The following is a 25,688-nucleotide window of genomic DNA, read 5'->3' as shown; positions in this document are numbered from 1 at the left end:
ACACAAAGTTTTGCATAATTGTGAATCGGAAGGGAATTAATAAGTTGTTTTAAACTATTTTTTACAAATGAAATGTTGCATGCATTTTTATGTGCTGCCACACGATTCTCTGATTAAAACTCTACTTGACTTTATTAACTAACTAGGTGACTTGCACTGCATAAAAAGGGGGCTGCTGAATATAAAAGTACACCACACTTTTCAGATATTTGTTCAAATATTTTGGAGAATATTTTTTTCTTTCTCGAATACTTTTTTTAAGGCACTGCACCAACACATGATGACAAAATGCGTATAAAGTTAAAAAAAAACAAACATTTTAAAATACGCTTGCGTGTTTTGGTCACAACTTTTTTCCCCCCACAATTACCATATATGTCTCCTTATGCACAATGAGATTACGTCTGTGAACTTGACTTATATGAAAACTAACACTTCAGTGGTCCAAGACAGCCGCTTGGTTTGCTTCTACCTTGGGCTGGCTTTGCTTTCACATGTCACCTTTCTAGGGGGAAAGAAGAAAAAAAACATGCAAGGATAAAACGTTAATCTTCAAATATAAATTTATTCCATAAGCCTTCATACAAACATGATTTTCGTTTTAGTTTTGTCAAGAAAAATAAACTGTTAAAAGTGGCGAATCATTAAAGGTGCACAAATATGGCTATGAACAGGAAGGTCCACAGGTAAAGCTGTGAGATGATTGGCTATAAAGCAACACATGGGAATCTTTAACACTGAGAGAAAACAGTGATAAAAGCTACAGGTAGTCTCTCACTCTGCATCAGTATCCGGCACCTGAGTTTTACGACGGGCAACACACACTTGGAGAACTCGGTCTCGGGTCACGTGGGAGGGGGTCCCTCACAAGTGTGCAAAGATTCAAGGGTCGTTTAAATCTTATTTTTTTCTCCTAACAGATAAGGCTGCAAGTAGATCTCATGCAAATTCATCACAGTAACTCAGTTGATCTTGAGGTTGAGGTAATTTAAAGAGAGGAGAGAGGAACTTAGGCGAGTGTGTGGGGGTCGTTGTGTTATTTTAACTTGCCAGTGCAAATTAGGGTATTGAATATTCTTCTCAAGCCTTGAGAGCTTCCTTGCTAAAGCACTTGAGAATGGAGCAAGTGCTGCTCCGGATATCAAAGTTTGTGAAGATAAACTTTCCACCTCCTCCCTCCTTTTCTTCTGCACATCCTGTGGCAGAGTGATACAGCCGCTCTAGACTGGCTCATCAAGAGGCAACAGAGCTCACACCAGCACACGTCCTCCCGTCCAACAACTCCTTCGACAAGTCCAAGACAAACCCATCAGTTTACAAAGCGCTCCTCTTTGAGGTCGTGCGTGGCATTCAGATGGTTGGCCAGCTCCTGCATCACGGCATCTTTGCCGATCTGGTCGTTCCTCCGCTTCTCCATGATCACGTCCTCCAGGCACTGAAACTCCAACACGTGGCTCTTCTTCTCGGAGAAGAGCAGTTTTAACTTGTACGGCTGCTTCCCGATCCGTATCTCCCCCCCGATTTTGAACTCCCGCCTCCCGAAGCGGCACCAGGCCGCGAAACACTCGGAGTTCCTCCAGCACAGGTCCCTGTCTCTGGTTCCGACGTGATCCATGGCGTTGCGCACGATCACCTCCGGCGGGAGCGCACGGTGCCGGTACAGGCCGTTCACTATCCTGCCCTTCTTCCCCTGGCTCACGTCGGTCAGAAAGTTGTTCTTGACCTCGGCGCGGTGCAAGTGCACCACCTGGAAGTCGCCGACGTAAACGGCCCAGTGCGGGTACTGGCCGGTGGCCACGAACTCCAGCAGGTCGCCCGGTCTGCACTTGGCCAGGAGGCTCTCCGGGGAGACGGACGCGGCTCCGGAGCTCCGCTCGTAGACGCACTCGTCTCGGTAGTAGACAACGCACTCCAGCTCGTTGTCCGGGTCGAAGGGCTTCTCTTCGTGGCTCACCGGCCGGCTGTCCGGCGGGAAGTGGTCCAGGTTGTCGTCCTGGTCCTGGTCGTCGTCGTCGTTGGAGAAAATGTAGGAGACGCCGATCCGCGTTCCGTCGCCATCCGGATCGAAGCCGTTCGGGTCCGACGTTGGTACCTCCGCGTAATTGATGTGCGTTAGTTTCTCCACCTGGTTCCCCATAAAGACGAGATTAAAACGGCACGCGCGCGCGTGCAAACACACACACACACAGGCACGCGGACAGGATCCACCTGTTCTCTGCGCTCACACCTCAGCAGGAGACGGAAAGGAGGAGGAGGCAGAGTCGGAATTAAATCCAAAACGGAGACGAGGGGCACCGGCGATCCATGTCCAGCTGTAAGGCTGTGCTCCCCCACAAACGACCACCAACTGTTGAGATCTGCGAGGAAACGGAAGAGAGGACATTGAAGGCAAAGTTTAACTCCAGCTCGTTCCCAACAGGTGTGACCTGAATCACCTGTTGGCTCACATTTCCTCCTGAACTCTCCGGCAGGAGGTGGTTACGGAACATTTTTGACTGCATTTAAAGCACATTAAAACGCTGCTTATGACCTACATTGCCGGTGTAACGCCAACCTGTTAGATTAACTCATTTTCTGTCACCTGCGGCAAACTCACCTGTAGTTCAGCAGCTCCGAGTCTCTTCCGCGCTTACATGGGGAACCATGAGCGGCAGCTTTTGTCCTTCCTGTGCGGCGGCTTGTTGCGCCGTGTGGTTCAGGCTGCTGCACAGACACAGGCTGCCTGTTGTATGAAGCCCAGTGTTTGTTGCAATGAAACTCGCTCAGGATCCACCGACTGCTGGGAGGAGGTGTCATTTAAAGCGACAGTAAGCCAGAAAACACTTCAACTCTTGAAAGAAGAAAGAAAAATCTGCCTTTTAGGAACGTTCTCTCTGGCAGTTTCCAGTTCCTTTTAATTTATCATTTTTCTATTAGTTCCATTCATCGTGTGTAACTGCATCGTCCAGGTAACACTTTAGCTCATTAGATCACATGTTCAGCTTGTTAAACAGAGCAAAATATGCGAAAATTATTTGGTCGGTCCTTCCAACTTGGAGTTTAACCTAAAATATCGCAGGTAAATATAATGGAAGCAACAATTGAGAACAAGTGAAACTCAGGGGAAGGTGCCTCCAAATTATGAAAAGCACTTTATTTTATTTTTATTTAATTAGGTAACAAGCAAAAGGTTAATTCACACAGGGTGGAAAGAGTTCAGCAGCTAAAAAAACAAATGTTATCACCTCACTATATAGGTCCTCACTATACTAATCTGAAAGTCAATTTATTTGTTAATTAATTTAAAAGTGAAACCTAAAAGTTAAGCACAGGCACACTGCTACATATACGTTTGTGGTGGACCTTGAAGTATTGAAACTTACGAATCTCCCCAGAATCTCTAAAGGGACTTCGCTTCACAGTCTTCCCTGGGCTCCAAAAGGACACCTGTTGCTCGTGTCGCACTTTTTCCTTCCGCTCAACTTTCTATTGACGTGCTCGCTCAGCGACCTCATTGACCACCAACTGTGGTCAGCCTTTCTGCAAATTGACCTTTTGTGTCACAGGCTCCTTATGGAGGCCGTCAACGACTGCCAGCTGCAGAGAGCCAGCTCAGCAGTCTTCCCCATAATGGTGAAGGCCGTAACATGGTCATAACATAACATCTCTGTATTAAAGATAATTTTTATTAGTGTCGTACTGCTGGATTTTTACTGGCTGCAAGCCAAAGCTATCAAAGCTAACAGAACTGATCACTTGAATTATTGCGGTGTGTAATGGGTCTTTATACGTTTTACTTTATGAAATGAATTCCTGAAATAAAGCAACTTTTCGATTGGCTTTCTAATTTAATGGCATGTAAATGTAACGGCACACGGCCCGTAGGGTTTTCAGCTTATTTCAGAAAACACAGCTAAGCCATATTCTACTTAAAAACCGCCCCATCAACGCGCGTGAGATTTCCATCCATCCGTACACCACTTATCTTTACAGGGTTGCTGCTGCCCATCTCCGGTGATCAATGAGTGAAAGGATCTGCACAAAATAACAGTTTTATCACAGTATAATGCTGAGAAACCATGCGTGCGCACCATGATACTGAAAAACAATTTGTGGAAACCAGTTAACATGAAAGTCTTTGGACGGTGGGAGGAAACCAGAGACAACACGTCCATGCATACGGAGAATTTGCAAGCTCCATGCAGGTTTGTTTTGACAATTTTTCAGAGATAAAATATTTAAAACAAATAATTGGACTCATGCATTTCTGGTATGAATCATTAAACCTTTAGAAACAAGGTCGCTGTAATAGTTTCTTTTCTGTGCCCTCTCTTCACATCAGTTCCAGTAAAGTACATGTAGCACTTCAAGTATCAGTCTAAACCGGCTTTATTCACTTTAGACGGGAAGCCTGGGAGAGTGCTACACATTTATTGGCACTCTTGATGAAGATGTATAAAGAGCATGAAAATAAATTCACCTTGCGTGTACTTTTTGTCTTTTTTGTCACTAGCAACTGGGTGGCATTAAGATAACATCAGATTATACCCGGCATGGCAGAAAAGAAAGTCATGGTTTATATTTTAAAAGTTCCTAGAAACATTTATCAATTTTCTTTTAAAAAGTAAGACATAAAACTACATTTATTACAAAAAAGTTGTTAAACCTACCAATAATTGTGACTTTTAACCCCCAAATCAGGGCCGTGCAGAGACCACTAAGGAGGCAGGTGATCAACAACAAAAAAGGGCACATCTAACCGCATTCTAGGACGGAATATTAACAGCCTCTCAGCTTTCAGAGTTTAATAAAGAATGAGAAATTACAAAAATGTGTTGGATTTGTCTAAATCGAACAACTGCAATAAACTGACTTCATCTCAAGGCTTTTCACTGATCTTTACCAGGAATGTTGTGCATGTGCATTGTTACTCTTCATGTCAAAATGCACAAGAATCCACGTTACATTTTAAATGTCGGGCTGAAACTCTTTTGAAATGACCCAGAGCGTGCGCCTGGATCACATCAGAACTTTGTGTTTGTTCAAGTCTTATCTGAGCCTCAGTCTCTTCCCAGTCCGTCCAACTCAATCCCTGCTCCTGCCAATCCTCTTGTGCCAAGACTTAGTGAAAATATGTTCACTTTGAGAGCCAAAGGTTCACTCTCCGTGGACCAAGCCAAATACCCAGACTTACTGTTGAAGCCATTTTCAACCCCGAGCAGTTTTTTTTTCTTTTTTTGAGGAGATAAGTGTAAAATCCAGGTAGAATACGGCCATACTGAGCTGCCTGTGCCATGTACTGTTTTTATTTTTTATGAAGTACTATTCTTCTAAATAGTATACAAAGGATATCTACAGGTTTTAGCAAGACAAATTTAAGACTTTTTAAGACTTTTGAATTAAATTTAAGACTGAAAAAAAAATACAAATACAAGGAATGGTTGGGAGATCCTGCTGTATTAAAGTCAAAACGGAGTAATTGTGAAATTTCTGGGATTTGCTTGTGGTTCTTGTTAGCTGCTTTGTAATTTTCACGTTGCATAAGGCTTTCTTTAACCTTAATCCCCATAGTGCCTAGCTTAAAAGTTTTTCTTTTGGGGGGCGTTTGCACATAATGCACCTAGCCTCTTATCGGTGAAAGCCATCGAGCCAACTGTCAATCAATGTGCACTTACCAATGCCATGATAGTTGCAAAAAGCTACGTAGCTCGCAACAGCTTATTAGCAGCTAGTTAGCAGTAGCCTCAACCACTGTGACAGAATGCAATCAAGGTGTCTGCGGGCGACTCAATCGTTTGCCTGGTAGAAAAGTCCTGCAAATAATAATAATAAAAGATATAGTCCTGCCACGACAATATATCAGATCTGTGATTAACGTATTTTACATCATTTTAAATTAATTTAGGACATTTTAAGGCCTTCATTTTAGATGCCTGAATTAAAAACTTGGTACAAACACAGCGCTGTGAATGTTACGCTGATACGAGTTCCCCGTTTTCCACAGTAAATGATTTCGAAATTACCCCTAAACGAGAACGAAATGGAAAAAGTCAACATCAGCCAGAGCTTTCATTGCTGGGTGATTTCTCCTCTGGCAAAGTGCTCTTACTGCCGTGCGATTCGCGCCTTGTATGGACAGAGCTATTAGAGATCTTTAAGAATGCCTGATGCAAGGGTATTAAGACGATTAGCTTCACCTAGTTTCATCTCAACGCAGCCTTTGTTTGTTTCTCTGTGGAACAATGGTCCTTCTCAGCATGTAAGGAGAAATGTAATCACCTAAGAGCCTTTCCCATAGGAGGTGGCAGAACAGTTTGTTTATGGCTTGCTCACATTCCTGATTCAGAATTTCCTTTTGTTACCGCTGAGAGAATAAAGCGCTTTCCTTTAAGAAGCTGTATTTTTTTTCATTATTTAGTTGCGATTCTCTTAAAAAGACAGAGGGGCTCATGATAACGTCCAAACCTGAGGCCGAGTTCAGAATCCATGCTGGAGTTTGTATTCTACACTGATGTTGGAGAAACAGCGCCCTCTGATGGTTAAATTAATACACTGCGTCAGGTGAAAATAAGAAGAAAAAAGTCATTTGAGCTAATACCATTTATTTAGAAAATATATGAAGCGTTCATATACAAGCAATAAAATGTCAAAACATCAACTGTCTGCTAGAAGAAAAAAAGCCCCAAACAAATTTTCAAAACATTACCAACAATTCCTGCTCTCAAAGCTACAGGTTACAGAAATACAAAGCAGAGCATCATGTCTGGTTGCTTTTGCGCTTTTGGTTCTGGATTTTCCTCCTTAGCATATGGTCAGGAATGAGGTCGGACTCTTTGACGTCTCCGTTTCCACAGCCAACCACAGGACAGCTGGAGGACACACACCACATGTTGAGATGTTCAAACGGAAAGCAACTTTTAACGCACAAGAAGCTCTCTGCAGGCCTACTTGAGAATTGTGTTCCAACATGTTCTGTCAGATAACTGAGTGCAAACCTACCTCGTATACAGGTGCATCTTTATAAAATAGATCATTTAAAAGTTTGGATATTTCAGTAACTTTATTCAAGAAATGAAAGTCATAAATTATATAGGTTCATGTCACAAAGAAGCTTATTTTGAACATTCATTTTGGTTCATCTTTGCTAATAAAAAACTGGAAGTGTGTTTCATCTAAGAATACTAAAAGAAAGTGGAAGGAAAAAGTGTGGTAGAAAAGTGTGGTCAAGCAGAAGTGTGACGACTGCAGCCTGGAGGGGATTGTGAAGAAAAGAGCATTGAAGAGTTTTGGGAAAGAAAGAAAGAACATGAAGAAAGTTGGACTTTTTAAAATCCTCCTCCATGTCACTCTGCACTGATGCAGGAATTCATGCAAAAAGAGGCCCATTTAATGCAGAAATGCCAACATTTCTGCATTAAAAATAATTTTATTGTTCATTTACGACATTCAAGCTTTGTAATACTCTAGGTTTCAGGCTTACAGTAACTACTTTCATCAATCTTTCATCACCTTCTGATCTGACTCAGAAATTTGGTCTTTTCAATATTACTCTTATTTACTGAGATGATCCTGCAGCAGCTAGATTTATTTAGTATTTATTGAGAATTTCATTAAAGGCTCCATCAAAAACTTAAGAATGGACAATGGAAGAGTTTCTTTGGGATTCTATCAGAGCTCCACATTTAGCTCGACTCCAACATCAAAGCGCTACAATGAGGAATCCGTGTTATTTATTTTTTTTTAAGCAATTAAAGGCAGCCTGCTGCTGGTCCCATGCCAACCTGCCGAGTTGCTTACTGGCGCTGAACCTGACTCGACTCTCTAAGCGTCCTCGCAGGGAGAGTGTCTTACCGGCACTTCTTTTTCTGGCTGTACTTTGTTTTGATCAGACTCAGTATGGCTTCCTCGTCGTAGTGGTGGTTGCACTTCTTATTCTTCATCGGGTTCAGCATCTCCACCTCAAATGCAGATAAGACACAGCAGGTTGCTTTGAATAACAAAACTTATTAGAACGAAAAAAGAAAGAAAGAGAGATAGAAAAAAAAAACCCCACACATTCAGTTGCTGAAACTGGAAAGTGAGTGATTTCTAATGGGAAGTTCAGAAAAGAAAGTGTTAAAGCATCCAGGAATGATTTACCTGTGTGAGCGGGCAGGTGAAGTTGACCTGGCTCTGGGTGACGGCGATGTCCTCGTCGAGTTCCTCTATGCCCTCTGCAGGGTCCTGGTCGGCTAGAGAAAACACAACATGCACGCAGCTTGTGTCCAATCATAGCAAGTCGATGATGATGAACTGGAACATCAACAGGACGACTGGAAGACACCCAGTATGCAAAAGAGCCGTGCTTGGACAGGATTAGCCTTATGGAATATGCCAGAATGAAGCACTTCAGTGGGGATGGATTTTGCTCCAAAATAAATCCCCATGCACAAAGTCTGTAAGTTTCCCATGAAACATTTACCACAAACACAGAATTACAGTTACATTTTCTATTAGGGTTGAAACGATTGATCAAATGAATCATGATTAATTGGTTATTGAAATAATCGTCAACTGGTTTAGTAATCGATTAATCGCTGACTGGATTATGCACACTCATAAAAACCCATTTGCTGAAAGACATACTAGCTCAGAGAAGTAATTAAACCAAAACGGTACAAAAAATAAATACTTTTTGCATTTAATATTAAAAAAAAAAAAACTTTGTAAATATGTTCCACCCAGAAGTCCTCTAATGTGATAGTTTTAGCTTCATGTGGGTCAAATTCTCTAAAGAAAAAAAAATAGAAGAATAATGGATTGCTAAAATAATTGTTAGTTTAAGTCCCATTTTCCATGTGGTAAAAAACAAATAAAAGCTAAATATCCCTCTATATTCAGCGACCTGAGTCATAATACCCTCATGTACGTACTATCTTTTGTTAAAGTTCCAGCTGCAAGTCATTGGATGTGTCCCTTGCACCTTTGTACACCTGCAAAGTGACACGTCTGTCCATTTCTCTTTGCAGAATAGCTGAAGCTCAGTCAGATTGAATGGAGAGAATCTGGGAGCAGCAAGCACCATTGAATGTATGTTTTGGATCGTTCTGCTGTTCAGCTCCATCCAAGTTCCCACTAACTCCGACTACCTTCGCTGTCCCTCCTGAAGAGAGGCACACCCACAGAATGCTGCTGCCACTCTCATGTTTTCCCTTAGGGATGATGTGTTTAAGGTGATGTACAGTTAGTTTTTCAGCACAAACAGCATTTTGCATGTTGGCCAAAAAACCCTCAGTTTAAAAAAGCGATGTTTTGGTAGGTTCGGAATTGTGCCATACACAATTCCGAACCAACATAAAATCCCAACCAAAACACGCAGAATTTGGGGGTTTTAATACGAGATAGTGCCGGAAAGGTTCAAGGAGTGTAAATACTTTGCACATAAATCAATACCTGACCAACAGAAGCACAAAGTCTAACCTTGTTGCAGAGCGTTTTTGATGTTCTCCTTGAATGCGGCCACTTTCTGGTGATTGTTCAGGTCAGCGTTGGAGAGTTGAGCAATTCTCTCTGCAAACCGCTCCTTCACTTTGGCAGACAGGCTGAACATGGCCTCTGGCTGCTGGGGAGTGACCTACAGAAAGAAACACGTTAGTCAGCTTATTAAACCAGAAAAGAAGTTTAATATAATTGACCAAAAGCTTCAAAATGATTTATTAGATGTGAAAAACATCAAGTAAAAAGAAATGCCAAACAGAAGCTCCAATGATGTATTCGGGAATCAAACATTTACGTGGTACTTTTCATTAATAAAAGTCCTCTTCTCCATAATCCCTCTTATGTTTGATCTTGGTGAAATAACAGTAGTGCTGAAGTGTTTTCCACTTGGAGGATTCTGATTATGACACATTGTGATTCACCTCAGCTGTGGCTTGCTGTACAATATCAACAAAGTAGTTTATCTCCCTGTCCAGCTTCGCACACTGCAGAATCATGGCCTCCATCTCTTTGATGCCAGGGTTCATCTCTTCATCTTGAGCAAAACACACACACACACACACACACACACACACACACACACACACACACACGCAGGGAATTATTAAACTGCTTTATTTACGTAAATGTTATCTGATAATAACAGCACACAGAGATCAAGCGTCTTAAATCTCTGATAAGACACAAATGAATTAGTAGCTTACTTTCAATTTGGCAGATGGAACACATTTAGTTAAAGTTTCTATTTTAATATTTGTAAAAAAATTTTTTTATCTGATTTGAATTTGATCATTTTGATAACCAAATGCAAATGTTTAAAAAGATCACATTGAATTTTAGTACTATTAACAGCTCCAAAGCTGTGCACAAAGCGAATTTTCTCAGCCAGCTAACATTCAGTCATGATAGAAATAATATCATATGAACTTACACATGATGATGAGTTATGCATCTCAAAACTCACTGATGGGCTACTAATTTAATTTTCACATTGTGTCAATGAGAGTAAGTCAATCAGTAAGACTGAGCTTATTTTCTTGTCACAACTGTTTCCTTCACTAAGTCAAAATATCAAAGTTATTATTTCCACTAAGTTTTATTTGTCCCATAATCACCTAGATAATAAAGATGCTGTTAGTCGAAACATTAAGGTATTCATATAATTCTTGAGAAAAAAAATTGTATAATAAAGAATCACAGAATACATATACTGTTTGGTTAAACTTTCCTAAAAAAATATTGATTGTAGAATGCAAACATACAGATATGACATCAAAAGGTGAATGTTACATCTGGATCCTCCTAATACACAATCATAAGGGTTTGGGGAGAAGATCAGAGGAGAGGACTTTCATTTTGTAATAGTAGTAGTATATGAACATGTATCAGTTTCATTATTATAGTTGAAAAACGTCTTTTTAAAAAAAAACATTCTACCCCTAATACGTTAATTAAAAGCAGTACAACAAAAACGCTGAAGAAAACTGTTACTGTACCAAAGAAATGATCAGTCTGTGATATTTACCTTCAGCTTCCACTAGGTCCATAGCAACATCTGTCACGATGTCCATTCCTGTCCCGAGGTCTGTCTGACATGACTTCAAGCTGGACAGTATTCCGTCCACAGCTTTCAGAGACATCTTCAACTGTAACGTTCGTCTTTGGTGACAAGAGGCGACTTCAGGTTAGCCTAGCCTGCTAACGTCCGCGGCAACCTGCTACGGCTAACACAGCTAACCGCAAAGTTATTTCATTAAGTTTAGAAACAGCGTCTTACTGTGTTTAATTTTTTAAATGCTTTTAGAAAACACACATTTAAACCAAATGACTATACAGGGATGAAAACCCCCTTCAAAACCTTCTAATGCTTCATTTCCGGGTAAATTATTTTCAAAATAAGAGAATCACATAAAAACCAGATGTAAAAAAAAAAAAAAAACTAATGGGGAGATTATCAAGAATCCTTTTTATTGGCAAATTTCAGTAAACAATGGCACAAATTATTAGTACATAAAGGCAATCCACATTAGCTTTATTGTACAACTCAAAATTAGTGCAGATTGTATTAGTTTAACACATGAAATGCAAGTAAACCACTAGAGGAGGCTTACATTCATAAGGCATTATTATAACACCTTCAATTCTCCTGATATGACATATAAAAAAATATTTAAAAGGTCTATATTTCAGGAAAGGAAAAGTACAGTATCTTACTGAAAGATTTTAACTAACAACAAAATTGTTGTTGATATGTATACCACTTGTACTTTTTCCATTACTACAACACAAAATGTTTGGAATGGAGAAAAACCCCAGGCAGCAAGTTGAGGGATCTTAAGATGAAATGACATAGCCAGATCTTCACAGTACTGTTCTGAACTCATCAAAAATAAAACTGGGCACGTGAGCTTCAACCACCTTTAGAATACAGAGGAAAGAGGAGAAAAATGTTACCATCACACAAATAAGCTGTCAAAATGTTTTAGATTTGGCTGCTTAATACATTACAGACAGGCATTGTGAAACACGTATATATAAAAATTATACGTTTTTTTTTTAACATTTACAGATCCTTGTCGCCTTTTCGGGTAAGTAAGATAAACTGATTGTTGCCCTACCTTGCGTGAGAGTTTTGTGTACTTCACATAGTCTTCGAGGAACATCAGCGCTCCCACCACATCTGAAGGCATGTCTGGGATTTTCTGACTGTTGTGGAATAAAACAGAAACTGAAATGTGCAGCTATGAAGCTCTAAAAAACAACCAGAAACTACCCCAAGAATCAACGTTTTCTGCCGTTTTGTTACCTTGTGCACTGCTCCATGATAGATCGGATGAACTGGCCGATGAGAGCCAGGAACTGCTGCGTGTATCTGGAGTGGAACTGCTTGAGCAGCGTGAGCATCCCGAGTACTAGTGGGGGCCAGTCAACTGGGTCTGTAGCCTTCCTGCAGCTCATTCCTTTAAGAAAACGAGCCAGGAAGTCAGTCAAAAAGCAGGAAAGTCAACATACTTGTTTTTATGTTTCTGTGATGTTCCAACCACCAACTACAAAGTACTTTACTGAGATTTTATGTGACGAGCTAAACCAAAATAGACCACCAATAAGACGTAAAAAGAAAAACTGCACAAGAAGCTACCCTGGTTCTTGTTGTACTGAAGCTTAGGCAGCTGAGCAACAACAAACAGGAAGTTAATGATGGGGAAGTACGGAAGACGTTTTGTTGTGATGTATATCTGTGGAAGATATAAACCGATAAGGCAAAATGAGACACATGAAAATGGAAAAATCACTGAATTGCAAGTGAAACCTTTGTTTTTGCAAACCTTATTGAGTGGGTTATGAATGCCAGCGGCCTCCAGGTAGGCAGTGATCTCGTACAGAAGAGTGTTGTCTTCTTTAGGATAGGGCAGGGTTGGATCTTGGTAGTGGGCTTCGATGTCTGCTAGCAGAGACCTGGTGAGATACAAGCATAATGAGAAACATTTTCTGACGTTACATTTATATCCAACACAAATGTTGATTGACCAGATTTAAAAAATGGCACATTCCACAGATTTCTTTATCACGACTCAAGCCTGTTGTAGACAGTTTTAGAAATTCATTACAAGATGCAAATAAATTTTTTTAGTAATTTAAATGAGTAACTGCAGGAGTAATTCAGCTACCCATTTAAATGAGATAATTGCCATTTTATTGCCTAAAACACAATAACATAGGATTCTTTGAGAAAATCTGAACAAGACGAAGCTAAAACTCCTAAAACCTATTTACAAACTCAAAATGTATACATACTTTTTATAGTTTTGACTTCATGACAGCTCTGAATATGTTAGTTTTTCCAGCAAATGACCTTTTTTGAGTCAACCAGTCAACTATTCAAATAATCCATTAATTGCAAATAATCCAACTAATCCTTTCAGCCCTATCTGCATTAATACTGTATGTACATTCTGAAATTAATCCTTTCTTTCAAGCTCTGGCAACAGGAAAGCCATTTAAGTGCTGAGACACGATTAAAATATTCTCTGCTTGGTGGTGAGAACAGACGTACTTGTTGAGATTTTCCAGAGCAGCTGCCAGGTGCTTGGAGTCAAACTTGCAGGAGTAGTTCAGCTCATTTGCAATCTGCTGCCGGAGAATCTGCATCTGGCCAACCTACAACAATTCAGACCCTTTACATCATTTAAAAGCTCTGCGTTTCTGACGGAAAGTTGACAGTGCCTCTTATTTTCCATTCCCTCCTAGGTCAACAGGAAGTTGCTACCTTCATGATGGATTCCAGATATGCACCCCAGATCTTTTGTGATTTGGCCACAGCACTTGCATAGAGTTTGCTGGCATTAGCTGTTGAAACAAAAAAATAAAAATAATAAGGAAGATGTACAAGAAAAAAATATGACAGATTGTAAATTTTTCTGAGTAAATACCTACCCACAATGCCTTGTACTGGGTTGACAGCAGCTATCACAGTTTTGAAAACATCCACCACCGCTTTGTCCTTAAGGATGGTTTTCTGGAGCATTGTCAGGAAGTTCTGAAGACACAATCGGGTTGGAGAATAAATATTAGTAAGCCTATGTGAGCAGAGGGCTTCAGTGAATTTGTAAGAAGGATCTGGGATGTGAGTTTGATTACCTGAAGTTCCCTGACGATCATGAAGCAGAGCAGTCGGTCGAGTCCGTTCAGACCAAATGTGCCCAGGGTGCTCTGGATCTCGGAGAACAACCTATTGTTGGTCACTTCATGGTGGCTCCTCAAGTCGTACCAGGTGTTCAGCTGGTCGATGTAACATGTCACCCTATAAAAACATCTTACTAAGTGTTTCTGGTCTAGTTTCTTGTGCAAATATCTTAGTACACTTGAAATAAGACGAGACTGACTTACAAGTGGCTTTTCGACAAGATTTTGGACTTTGCTGTAAGTAAATCATTCTTTAATATTTGTGAACAAGTACTAGTCATAAGAGAAATGATCTGCCAGTGGAATTGGAACTTTTCCATCAATATTAAGGAATTATTGACATAAAATAAGCTCCTGAGCTTTTAGGCCCTAAACTGTCCAGGTGGATTCACATGAGCAAAGGATAAATATGTTGAAATACAGGTTGCAGTTTGACTATTTATTTTCCAAAGGCTTTGAGCACCATGTTATAATACATGGCAGTGATGTGAGGTTTGCTTTTGAAACACCAAAAGATTTTAAAAATGTGCCAGAAGTCCAAATCCACACAGAAATGATCAATCTTCTGCTATTTCAGTTTTCAGATCTAAAACCCACAGAAAACTTGTGAGCTGTAGAGAACAAAGCATTAAAGGGAATCCTGAAGTCTGGACATAACCTAGTTTCTAGATCCTCGTAAGTAATTCAAATTGCTTGTGTGAACAACAACAACAAGGAGTACAAATATTTTCACCACCAGTAAATTGTAAAAACAATTAACTCTCTATCACAAATTGAAGGTTGTATTTTCAGTGAATGTTCAATGTGGGATTATTCTAAACAAAAGGTGAATTTATTTTCAGGCTTTCTAGAAATCTCCAACCATGAAGCCAATGAATATAGAAAGTAATTGTAGAAGTTTTGTAATCAGAATGTGACCTACTTTGGATCGGTGATTCGTAGGATCTCTCTACAGAGACGACCAATGAAGGTGGCCGACTCATCCACAGATGGGAATTTTGGAATGGGTATGTGTGTGGACTGATGGACGCTCTGCCAGTCCTGGATCTGCATGGCAGCAAAAACAAATCTATTAATGGGACAATTAATAGCAAAATGAATAGATAATAACCACTCTAACTAGAAGAGAGATAAACATTTGTTAGTAAATCTTCCATGGGGTTGTCATAGAAGCTTTAAGAAGCATGTTGTGTATTAAGCCTGACCTTAGTCCTGAGGAAACTGTTGCATTCCTGCTCCACGTTGTAGTTGATGATGTGAGAAACTTCCTCCTGCCAGATTTTAAGGCCATAAATGCTGACGTAGTCCTGGATGTACTCGAAGGACCTGTAGAAGCCGTCCATGGTGGCCGCCATGTCCTTCAACTTCGGCATCAGTTCGCTGGGCTGAGAACGTATTCGTATTCAGTAACATTTCACGTTTGCTTTTGAAAGGCGGCAAAATGACTAAAACATGTCTTCATTGAGAGTTAAGCCAGAAGGAAGAATGTTTCGCATGTAATCTGTTTCTGGCAAGCGTCCCGGAGAACGATCTTCACTTCTGACTATCGATGTAATCGGAACTGAAGACTGCCAAAGGCTCCGAGCGGCGTTGCCATCAGCGAAAAACAGATCTGATGCCTCACCTTAGCCTTGGGGCTGAAGGTTAAGCCTTTGTGCAAAGCATATGCCACTCTCTTCACCAGCTCCTTCCTGATGCCATCTTCCAAAAGCTGCTTGGGATCCACCTAAAGTAACGCCACACGTCAATGACGAAAATTATACAAACTGTACTTTGTGGAAATTGAGTTGGGAAACATTTACTTTGATGATTCCCACTAAGGTGGTCTTCATCATCAGGATGCCTTCCGTGAAGATAGAGATGTCATGGGTGAGTTTTGCCACCTGGAATGGCATTAAGAAGAGAGATGTTTGAGGGTTTGAGAGGCGGGAGTAATCTTAAAATGAAATAGTATTGAACATATTTTCACATTAATATAATTCAGAAGCACACAGATAAAAGCAGCTTTGATTTGACTAATAAAAATAATATTTAAGGACACAACTTCAATCTTGAAAGTTAGTTTTATGTGGCCCTCTAGAGTCTAAAGGGCCACATAAAAAGCTGCGGTGGGCCAGATTTGGTCCCCGGGCCCTTAGTTTGACACATCCACACACTCAAATCAGGCCAGTATGAGACAGAGTCATTCTACTATAACCATCATTGAGACACTTTGTCTAAGTTGCATTAACATTGACTCTCTTGTTTTCGTTTGCAAGGACCCATTTATGTTACCCGCAGAAATCACATTTCATTTGAAGCCATTTCAAAAACGAAAGCTGCGACCTCTGCCGTTCGCTTTCTAATTAAAAGCACTTCAAGTAACTCTACCGCCGCAATCTGTCTCCACACAAAGCCCTCCCGTTTAATTTGTTCTTTGCATGAAAAGCCGCGAGTGGGAACTGAAAAAAATGTTCCGAAACGCCAGCGATCACGACACCCCCCCATACCCCCCCTCACCCCTCGACTCCCATCCAGCAGATGAATCAACATCAAAACAGAGCGTCATAAGGGCCTCTTATCTATCTTCTTAATTTAATGCCGGATCAAAGGAGTTTTCTTCCACTTCATTGGCATGCAGTGAGCACTGGAGGAGGAGTGAGACTGAACCGCGACGGTGGCTTTACTTCGTATCGGGCTCCTAGTTGGGAGAAGTCCTTCAGCTTGTCTTTATCCAGCCGCGTGGGCACCTCCATGATATCGTGGATCTGAAGTTTGATGATTTTGGCCAGAGAGGTGAACATGCTCTCTGGGATAATCTGAAGCACCTACAGCAACCAGAGCAGAACCACAACGTTAACGTTGTTTGCTATAAAGTGCATTAAGCTGTAGGGAAAAGTTTACAGTTTTGGCAAGCTGTCAAGCAGACGTTTCAGGAAACAATCATAATTCAGTCACTAACTGCACAGGAGGCAAATCCCTAAAGTGCTTCCAGATTTCAATGCTCTGCAAACCTCAAATCTCTGGGTGTTTTATTTGGATTTTGTCTCACAGACCACGTGAGTTTAACTTAATCTTAGTCTAGACAAAGCTATGAAATGCTTTATCGAAGCATAATGACATGTGAAAATGAACTAATTGAGAATCATTGACAACATTTTAAAAAGATGTTGTTAGCAGACGCTCTCCATCCAATCTGACTGAGTGAGAACTATTTTGTAAGAAAAAATGTCACACATTTCCGTCGCTATGGATACAAAGCTGGTGGAGTAATCAGAGGATAAAAGGTTTCTACATTGACTCATCGGAGCTGAAAACAAAATACAAAACACTTTTCACAATTTCATTTGTAAAGTGTGATAAGAACAGTGCATCATTTCTTTTTGTGGCATAAAAACAAATCCCAAACAAATACATGCAAAATAAATCAAATTTGAGAAAGTCCAAATGGTCTGAAGACTTTAGCAAGTTACTGCATCGCTACGTACCTTTCTAACGTAAGCCACCAACTCTCCAGAGTAGAACTGGGAGACACTCAGCAGGTCGGCGCTGTTGGCCTGGTTGATGCGCAGCAACGGCAGATCCAACGCAGAAGCCAGCTGGTCACACACAAAACCCACAAGATGATCATTTCCCACCAAGCACACGTACGTCACAACAACGGCGTGAATAATTTATCCGTGCTCGTTATCCGATGTTTGAGCGCCTGCATGTGGCCGACGTACAAAACGGTCCTCACCTTCAGAAACGTGGCTCTCAGCTTTGTCACCATGGATGGGTTGACTCTGATGCTCTCCTGCATAATAGATGTAAAGCTGCAGAACAAAACGAAAGTCAGGAGGAGAATGAGGAAAACTGCCACACGCAGACAAAAGTAAGAGCACAAATAAGACCAAAAATCTAAATAATTGGAGCTCGGTGTCTTTTTAGGACGGTTTGAGATAAGGAAAGTTAAGCCATTATGGTTACTGCTATTCTTGGCTTAATTCAGACAATCTAGAAACACAAAATAACCGTGCTGCACAAAAAATAAATACATAAAAATCAGTTATTAAAAAGCCAACTTTTCTCATCATAATTATTTATTTGTTGATTTACTGATGCTGTGCTGAATCTCGCTTCAATTTATGCCGCTCTGTAATATTTCTGAAACGTTTTACAATGCGTCATCAATAAGTACCTGTCAATGATCTGCCACGCATAGGAAAGATCTCCAACTATCTGCATGGTGATCAGAACCTCCTCCTTGATGTTGATGGTGCGGATCATTTGGTGCAGGAACTTCCTGGTGTCGGCCAAAAACTGACACACCTGCAAGTTGGACTCCAGCTGGTGAAACTCCTGGACCTGGACTCATAAAAAAAAAAAAATATTTGAAAGACTGAAAGACAAAATACTAAAAAACAGAGGAGTATTGTGGCAGTTAGTCTTCTTGTTATTTTCCCTGTTGTAAAAATGTATTTTCACATGTATTTTATTAGCCTCTAATATCTACTGAAGATGTGAACACCGTCTGGATGTTTCACCCTTTTATGAATGGCCGAAAAAAAAACAAAAAAAACCCTCATAGTTGAAAACTAATGTCAACCAATGAGTAATGAGTAAAAACTTCAGTCATTTACTACATAGAAATTCACCTGCTACAGGTCAGTATTTACAGCCTTTGGCTAAAATAACACCAAGTCTGTGAGAATATGCTTTAAACACCCTCTCCCATCTTGATACTGTTCATTTGTTTTCCTTTCTTCCAGTCTTTGTTTTTTCCCTTTTCTTTTTTCATTTTTTCCCTCTTTCTCATTGAACCACTTCTCTGTCTGCTGCCACCATCGTGCATCATCATGTTTATGGTAATGTACAGTGTTTTCCAAACCCAGGATGTAGTGTGAAGGCCAAAAAGCATTTTGACAGCTCAACGGGATTGTGAAGAATTTTTGTTTTTATTCTTATGATTGTTAATTATTTGCTTCTGTTGTTATGATTAATTTTACAACAAAACGTTTATGGTAAAGAAAGCAGTTTCTGTTTTAAGTTATCTGTCTCATCTCTAAAGAAGCAAACGTTAAAAATAAATAAAAATAAAAAAATCTTACTTTCGAGTGATAAATAACACAATGATGTCGGAATTGATCTACCGTAATCTGGAGACGTAACGCCTCGGTGAAATATAAATATATCCGCCTCACCTCAACAAGAGCCTGGATCAGCTGCACCGTCTTCCTCCCTGCAGCTGTGGAGTCCTCGTAGTTCAAAGACTCGATCTGCTTTGAGATTTCCCTGAACCACGCTTGTAAATTCTCTGTGAAGGTTAGCAGAGGATTGCGCAACACACAGATAAAATAATTTGCCTGCATTTGAACTCATGCTACTTCTGGCTTTTTTTTTTTAGCACCAAACCTCCCCACCAGCAGCAACATTATTGTCTTTAAAAGTTGGAGCTTTTCTGATCCAACGCTAACAATCAGTGGCCTCTCAATCCATTTGCAGCTGAAACCGCTTCCTAACTCACCGTTCTTCTCCACCCTGGTGAGAGGCTTGACCCCGGAGAAGACTTCGGCCAGTTCAGTCATTCTCTCAGATCCCTCTTTCTTGTAGCTCTCCCATTTGATCTGCTTCTCTGACAGCATCTGCTTGAACATCTGGAAGAGGGACCGTGCAGATGGTTCGCCGATCGAGACGGATTAGTCAGACCTTATGTGTAATTAGAACAATTACATTTGCGTCGTCTGCTTGCGATAAACTGGCTACGCCTTATGCTACCTATGTAGTTCCAAACGTTTGTTCTTAATTAAATAAAGGATGTTTTAATGTTATACTTAAAAGGAGAAAAAAAAAAAGAACTTTTTTTTGCAAAGTTTCCCCTCACCTCTTTGAGTGTGAACTCAAACTGAGCGGTGTCGAGCAGGAGCTGAAACAGGATCCTGGGGTTGTACTTGGAGTCGTTGAGCACTTGATCTTTTATCTGTCGCAGCCGCTTGTTGTTCAAATCATAGGCTGCAAGACAAAACACGCCTGCTTTTTTGTTGTTTTGCTTTACATAAACTTTTCCCGTACGGTGAATCAAAGAAGTGTTTCAACCGTTTGAAATTTTTCACATTTTGTCAGAGATTTTAGGTGATAGACCAGCAAAAAAAAAAAAATAGTGTATAGTTTTAAAGTCAAAAGAAATGGTATACATTTGCATTTCCCCTGAATTGGCAGCTTGTAAGTTCAATTTTGACTACAAAAGCTTCTTAAAGCAAGTCTCTGTCAGCTTTGGACATGTGCCGACTTATGTTTTTACTCATTCAAATCTGCTAAATAACTCAAATTAAACAACAAACCCAACTAATTTATATCTTTTAACAACAGAAAATCCTTTTACTTCCTTTTCTCCAGAAACACCTGTTCTATATGCTCACCTGACTCTGCAGAGTGCAGCATCAGCCAGCGGATGGCAACGTTGCAGTCTCTCAGACAGTTCAGTAGTTTGGGAATGTTGTCCAAGATGAGCTCCTCTCTGAGGAAACCTTCCTTTAAGAGCTGCTGCACCTGCGGCCTCAGGCTCTCCATACTGGCTGCATAGCGGGAGGCCTACAACCAGTGATGGAAGTGAAAGAAGTAGATTTATTTATTTGTCCAAAGCAGCAGCTGTTGCGATGAACGGCAATGTTTCCAGGACAATTAAGCATCTGGCATCTTTACTAAAGTAATAGATTTGATTGGGTTCTGTCTTTTGATTTCCCGTTCCTTAAAGTGACACCCGACCCACTTTCCGTACTTTCCCAAACAGAGCACTGTGAATAAATGAAGTTTGTATCACCTGCTCTTTGATGTTCGCAGAGTCCAGGGTGTAGTTCAGAGCCGTCTTGGCAGCTTTGTACGGTTCCCAGGCCTCCACCAGGTTCACCGTGATCCCCATGTAGATACTGATGACCTACAACATAATATTCGCAACATCCAACTGTAACGTTGAGTTTATAAATACATTTTTTTTTTAAACTCCTCATGTTAAAATCAGAAAATGAGATCTCACCCAGTTGTCAGGGAAGTATTTATCTACTATCTCCCTCATCTTGGCCTGCTGGGTTTGCAGTATGGAGGGGCTGAAGAACAGGCAGACGTAAAGCATGGCGGCCTGGTTGGCCAGCGCCGTGCTACGATGCTCCGGTAGAGGGTAGGCGGACACCTGAGGGACAGGAGGACACAGTCATGGATCGGGTGAAGAATACAGAGCTGGACAATATGGCTTAAAGTTAAATCTCAGGTTTTTCATACCATTCCCGACTTACAATCAGTTTTCTTTTTTGTTTGTTTGTTTTGCTTGCTTTCTTTTATAAAAAAAAAGAAATTACAGAATATGTTTTCAACATGTACAACGGAGAATTATGGCCAGGCTAAGAGCATTTTTGTTTAGCTACAAGAATGTAGTTATAATATTAGTAGAAAAAAAATACACACAAATACACAAAAAAAGTTGTTCTAATGAAAAAATAGTTTAGTTATCACGGTCTGATGTGACCAGCTCAGTTTTTCGAAAATAGACGATCATTTGCACAATTGTTTCAAAGTTCTGCTACTGATAATAATTCGATTTTGATGTGCTAAAAGATTACGGTTTTTTTTAAGTATCATCTGTAAAGCCTGTACTAGAGTATAACTTCACAAGATGCTCAACATTCCTCATTTAAATTTTTTATTTTTCATGTAAGCATTTTTCATAAAATTACAACTATAATCTTAGCCTGGCTCTAATATTACATCACAGATTTGACCTGAATTCAAACTCCAAATAAAGAAAAGCTATAAAACACTCTTGTCAAACAAGACAGTGGGCTTGGGCGCGCCAATATCACTTTGAATTATGGAAACCAAAACAAAATCCAAACATAAATTCTTCAAAAATGTGATTAATCCTACTAACATGTGGCTACAATCAATACCCTAGGTTAAAGCCTCATCATATCTACAGCGTACTCTCTCTTATACACTCGATACATGCTTTATGATGCGTTTACTCACTTGGTTGTAGATGTCATCTGAGCGCAGCCTCCCGATAACCATGCTAATAAAAGTGTTGCTGATGGGAACCCTCTGGAAGTAGCTCTCTGGGTAGTTGGCCGGCCGCTTGGCTCCAGGCTGGGCGGAGTAGCCGGTGCTGCGCAGGAGCTTGCAGATGTCGTCCAAGTTGGAGTCGGCAGAGGAGCGGGCGGCACTGAAGCGCCAACAAACCCGGTCTCAGTCAAACCAGACACTGTGGCACTAATGCGCTTAGATGTTTTTGTCAAAATATTCTACATAAAACGGAGTAGCTTCAATATGGCATGCATTTGTGTTTGTTTGTTTTTGTTTTCTGAGAAACCGCTGTAGGGGGATGACCTTTGCATTCATGAGCCAAGTGAGTGACTCAGCTTCTGCTGCGAGCAGGATTACACGGTGTCACTGTAAGTGTGACTCATTCGGAGAATGTTGTATCTCCGCAGGAGGCTTGGGGGCTCGTTGGCAGGGGCGCTGTGTGAGTCACACTCTCTCACCTGTATCTGTAATAGGAGACGAGCATCCTCTCCCGGACATCTCCTTCAATTTTCTGGTCGATAACCAGCAACATGACTCCGTACAGGTAGAGAGCCTCGCACTGGGTGGGTGAGCATTAAAAAAAATGTAAAGGTTAAACCAAATCAAAACATTCTACTTTGATGTGAGAACGAAGACAAAGCACATTCAGCTACGTTAGCTTGCATCTAACGGTAAAGGAATGCCAAATAAGAAGCATCACGGTCTCTTACAAGGAGCTGTTTCCCATCCTCATTTAGGAGCACAGTTTCCAAAGTCTGCTGGATGTAAACACCCTCATGGAGGTCATCCAAGTATCTGCAGAGATGCAGCATTATAAGGACACATGCAGAGCCTTGCAAAAGTGTTTACACAAACTATCAAAGTACCTCTCTGTAATGTAATAGACCAAACAGAATTAAGTCTAGTGATGAAGTGGAAAGAAAAAAATAAATGGGATTCAAAATTTTCACTCCAATCAATCTTTAAAGAAGTGGAGTGAATGATGGTGCCACCATGGTTCACCGTGGGGATGGTGTGTTCAAGGTGATGTGCATTGATAGTTCTCCTTTTTTGTGAAGACTTGTAATCTTTATAATTCATGAAAATTATTTTCTATGTAGAGGAGTAAGCTGATGTACAACATGGATGCCAAAACTGAAACACCTGGGTGTGAAATGGGCTACAAGTTGGCAAAAATCCAAAATATCCTTATTTCGAGGTGAAGTAATTGACTGAAGATACAGTTTACAGTTCATTTCTTAAATCAAAATATTACACATAGACTTGAAACTCTACAAGTGAAGTAATGCCTCTATTAATTTCTCCAAATACATCTGGAAAACAAAACAAATGAATGAAGTACCTGTTGAGATCCACTATGTATTTGTGGACGCTCTCAAAAGCTAAATAGAACCGCGACAGAATCTCGATGTTATTCTCTCGGAACTCTTCGTCTAGGTCCTGAAGGTCCGGTTTGGCCTCCAGCTTCCCCTCGTAATACTCAGGCCCCTGAAGAAAGAATTACACATCACACAAATACAAGCAATCGTTCTCTCTTGCTGACAACGTAGATCAAGCCGAGACTTTAAAGCGACTTCATGCACCTCAGTTAAGTGGTTTGCTTCGTACCTTGAAGTAGCTGAAGTCACAGATAATGTCCCCGTATTTCTGCTGGTCACTTTTGTCTTTCATCCTAAACACAGCTGGGATGAAGTCAGAAAGACGCAGGAGCTCTGCAATAATGGCGTTTCCTCTGGAGACTATCCGGAGAATCGCCTGGCCACAAAGGTTATTGTCTGCTAGGAAGTCCACCATCGTGGCTGGAGAGAGCAGCGGTCTTCCTTTTGTTGCAAACGTTCCAAATATTTCTACAAGGGGAAAAAAACGTTTTAAAAAAATTGCTTAAGACTTTTTGATCAGGTTATATTGTCCTGACTGATTACTAGCGCAGGATATCGATGAAAAACATTTTGAATAAATTCATATAACCTTAACAAATTTTTAAAGAATTACTATTACTATACATGTTTTGTGTTTTGCAGCTCTCGGTGGATGTAGAGTCTGATTTTTACAGCAATTTAAAAATGTATCCTGAATAAATAGAAATGTTATGATGCATATTACTTTATTCCATGTTAGCACACATCTTCTAATCTTTTAGCATCTAATAACGTAATGGTTTACACTGTCCATATCCGTCTCTCATTCTTTCTTTTCAAAGTTTAGGAGTCTGTTTTGCATACTTACATTTTATATGACATTTATTCCAGTTTTCTATCAATTAATATCTTTTTACTTAGTACTTATTTGGTGTGTTGGTTGCTGCCATGGTAGTTCCTTTGTTGTAATTTGTTTCATACAAGGAGTTTCTTCTTTTGAGATGTGCTTAAGTAAAATTAGATTGACGTCTGACAAAAACTTCAGCCAATTTTAAGTTGACTTGTGAATCAATTTATGAACATACAAGTTAGTATAACTCTGTCTCTTTTTAAAATAAGCAAATCAATACAAATAGCTATGTATTAATTTATAAGGACCAATGCACAACGCATAACTATGATGCTATTTTAAGAAAACTGCTTTCAACATTAGCACACACCCACGTAGACGGAAGGTGTTTTAACAAAAACTCATACACACGAAGGAGTGATATTTCAAAAAGCGTGTTTACTTTGTTTTATGCTTTTCCATCACCTGTTACTATTAGCCAGTTAGCCTTTAGCTTCAGTTGTGCCTTTAATCACTGGCGATACGAAAGGCGAAATATAAATACATAAAAACGTGCATTTATTTTATGTCTGACGAGCCGTTGTTGAACTTAAACTTGAATTGTGGTGACAAATATGTAAGCGTTCAGAGTCTGGTTAAAATGTCTTACCCCTTTGCAGTTGCCCTGTTTACTTCCTCATGACCAGTCACATGACTGTGTTGCTGGGTGCGTTGAATTCTCCTCACAGAGCTCGCAGAAGGTGGGCGGGAGCATCTGGTAGCCTTCCAGAAGTAAACTTTCACTGTATTTAAAATTGTATTATGTAAATTGTACTTTCTGTTTTTGCTTTCTCATATTATTAATCCGTTGGAACAAAGCTAACTGACGACTAAGGCTGAGTCCTAAAATTATGCCTTCATACTTAATTCAATGTTTGGTTAAAATATTCCACTCATAAATGAAACACTACACGAAAGAGTAGAATACAACATAAATTATCCTTGATGCTTTGTATTACACACGTGACTATTATAGTAATATATTTTCTGCAAGTACTTTAGGCAAACGCCATGTAGTTGTTTGTATGGAGGACCAAAACCGACATAATAAGAAATAAAAGCATAGCCGTTTTGGTCCTCCATATACCGCAGCTCTGTGTTCTTGTTGTATGAGGATGATTTGAACAACAGTATTTAAATTTTCAATGTATTTTTTTACTCCATTTTCCTTCCATTTTTCACTCGTTTTCTTTCTCTCTTCTGGACGCCTCATCCCTTGGAGAACTTATATAGAGGGTGAAATGAGCGCACACTCCTCTAGGTGGAGACAG

General features: G+C 40.2%; 3 protein-coding genes across 6 annotated transcripts; all 3 read right to left on the bottom strand.

Annotated features, from left to right (window-relative positions):
• Window positions 1–545: 545 nt before the first annotated feature.
• lratd2b (LRAT domain containing 2b) lies at window positions 546–3,141 on the bottom strand. Of its 2 annotated transcripts, XM_008432105.2 has the most exons (3): window positions 2,597–3,141; window positions 2,228–2,357; window positions 546–2,125 (listed from the first exon to the last, which is right to left on the bottom strand). In XM_008432105.2, the coding sequence occupies exons 1-3, from the start codon at window positions 2,794–2,796 to the stop codon at window positions 1,310–1,312; spliced, it is 1,146 nt and encodes a 381-aa protein (XP_008430327.1). In that variant the 5' UTR covers window positions 2,797–3,141; the 3' UTR covers window positions 546–1,309. The 2 variants fall into 2 exon arrangements, with proteins under 2 accessions (XP_008430327.1, XP_008430328.1); XM_008432106.2 differs by lacking the exon at window positions 2,597–3,141 and having other exon boundaries at window positions 546–2,302.
• A 3,466-nt stretch (window positions 3,142–6,607) lies between these two features.
• Window positions 6,608–11,329, bottom strand: nsmce2 (NSE2 (MMS21) homolog, SMC5-SMC6 complex SUMO ligase). The gene is made up of 6 exons (XM_008432107.2): window positions 10,982–11,329; window positions 9,879–9,991; window positions 9,439–9,592; window positions 8,119–8,210; window positions 7,831–7,937; window positions 6,608–6,848 (listed from the first exon to the last, which is right to left on the bottom strand). Exons 1-6 carry the CDS (start codon window positions 11,094–11,096, stop codon window positions 6,737–6,739), a joined length of 693 nt encoding a protein of 230 aa, XP_008430329.1. The 5' UTR covers window positions 11,097–11,329; the 3' UTR covers window positions 6,608–6,736.
• A 74-nt stretch (window positions 11,330–11,403) lies between these two features.
• washc5 (WASH complex subunit 5) lies at window positions 11,404–25,124 on the bottom strand. 3 transcript variants are annotated; one of them, XM_017309219.1, is made up of 30 exons: window positions 24,397–25,011; window positions 24,174–24,240; window positions 23,779–24,017; window positions 23,513–23,658; window positions 22,881–22,965; window positions 22,629–22,729; window positions 22,117–22,309; window positions 21,131–21,283; window positions 20,918–21,031; window positions 20,517–20,688; window positions 19,982–20,109; window positions 19,625–19,754; window positions 19,302–19,414; window positions 18,299–18,465; window positions 17,858–17,933; window positions 17,607–17,717; window positions 16,806–16,946; window positions 15,942–16,022; window positions 15,764–15,865; window positions 15,345–15,524; window positions 15,062–15,186; window positions 14,095–14,257; window positions 13,891–13,993; window positions 13,724–13,803; window positions 13,511–13,614; window positions 12,783–12,912; window positions 12,596–12,692; window positions 12,263–12,416; window positions 12,075–12,162; window positions 11,404–11,874 (listed from the first exon to the last, which is right to left on the bottom strand). In XM_017309219.1, exons 3-30 carry the CDS (start codon window positions 23,962–23,964, stop codon window positions 11,818–11,820), a joined length of 3,480 nt encoding a protein of 1,159 aa, XP_017164708.1. In that variant the 5' UTR covers window positions 23,965–24,017; window positions 24,174–24,240; window positions 24,397–25,011; the 3' UTR covers window positions 11,404–11,817. The 3 variants fall into 3 exon arrangements, with proteins under 3 accessions (XP_017164708.1, XP_008430330.1, XP_017164707.1); XM_008432108.2 differs by lacking the exons at window positions 24,174–24,240; window positions 24,397–25,011 and adding an exon at window positions 25,028–25,124; XM_017309218.1 differs by lacking the exon at window positions 24,397–25,011 and having other exon boundaries at window positions 24,174–24,258.
• Window positions 25,125–25,688: the final 564 nt, after the last annotated feature.

Source organism: Poecilia reticulata, linkage group LG16 (assembly GCF_000633615.1).
Source record: "Poecilia reticulata strain Guanapo linkage group LG16, Guppy_female_1.0+MT, whole genome shotgun sequence".
Classification (NCBI taxonomy): Eukaryota; Metazoa; Chordata; class Actinopteri; order Cyprinodontiformes; family Poeciliidae; genus Poecilia; species Poecilia reticulata.
This window is presented reverse-complemented; position numbering and strand designations above follow the sequence as displayed.

Bases quoted from the DNA above. Each gene is read 5' to 3' on its own strand.
- lratd2b (XM_008432105.2), bottom strand. From the start codon at position 2,796: ATGACACCTCCTCCCAGCAGTCGGTGGATCCTGAGCGAGTTTCATTGC. The intron at 2,358-2,596 runs GTGAGTTTGCCG...GTTTCCTCGCAG, and splicing joins TCGGAGCTGCTGAACTACAG to ATCTCAACAGTTGGTGGTCG. The intron at 2,126-2,227 runs GTGTGAGCGCAG...ATGGGGAACCAG, and splicing joins CCTTTCCGTCTCCTGCTGAG to GTGGAGAAACTAACGCACAT.
- nsmce2 (XM_008432107.2), bottom strand. From the start codon at position 11,096: ATGTCTCTGAAAGCTGTGGACGGAATACTGTCCAGCTTGAAGTCATGT. The intron at 9,593-9,878 runs GTGAATCACAAT...TTCTTTCTGTAG, and splicing joins TACAGCAAGCCACAGCTGAG to GTCACTCCCCAGCAGCCAGA. The intron at 8,211-9,438 runs GTTAGACTTTGT...TGTTTTCTCTAG, and splicing joins CAAAAACGCTCTGCAACAAG to CCGACCAGGACCCTGCAGAG.
- washc5 (XM_008432108.2), bottom strand. From the start codon at position 23,964: ATGGTGGACTTCCTAGCAGACAATAACCTTTGTGGCCAGGCGATTCTC. The intron at 15,866-15,941 runs GTAAATGTTTCC...GCGTTACTTTAG, and splicing joins CCTTAGTGGGAATCATCAAA to GTGGATCCCAAGCAGCTTTT. The intron at 15,525-15,763 runs GTGAGGCATCAG...ATACGTTCTCAG, and splicing joins CCTTCAGCCCCAAGGCTAAG to CCCAGCGAACTGATGCCGAA.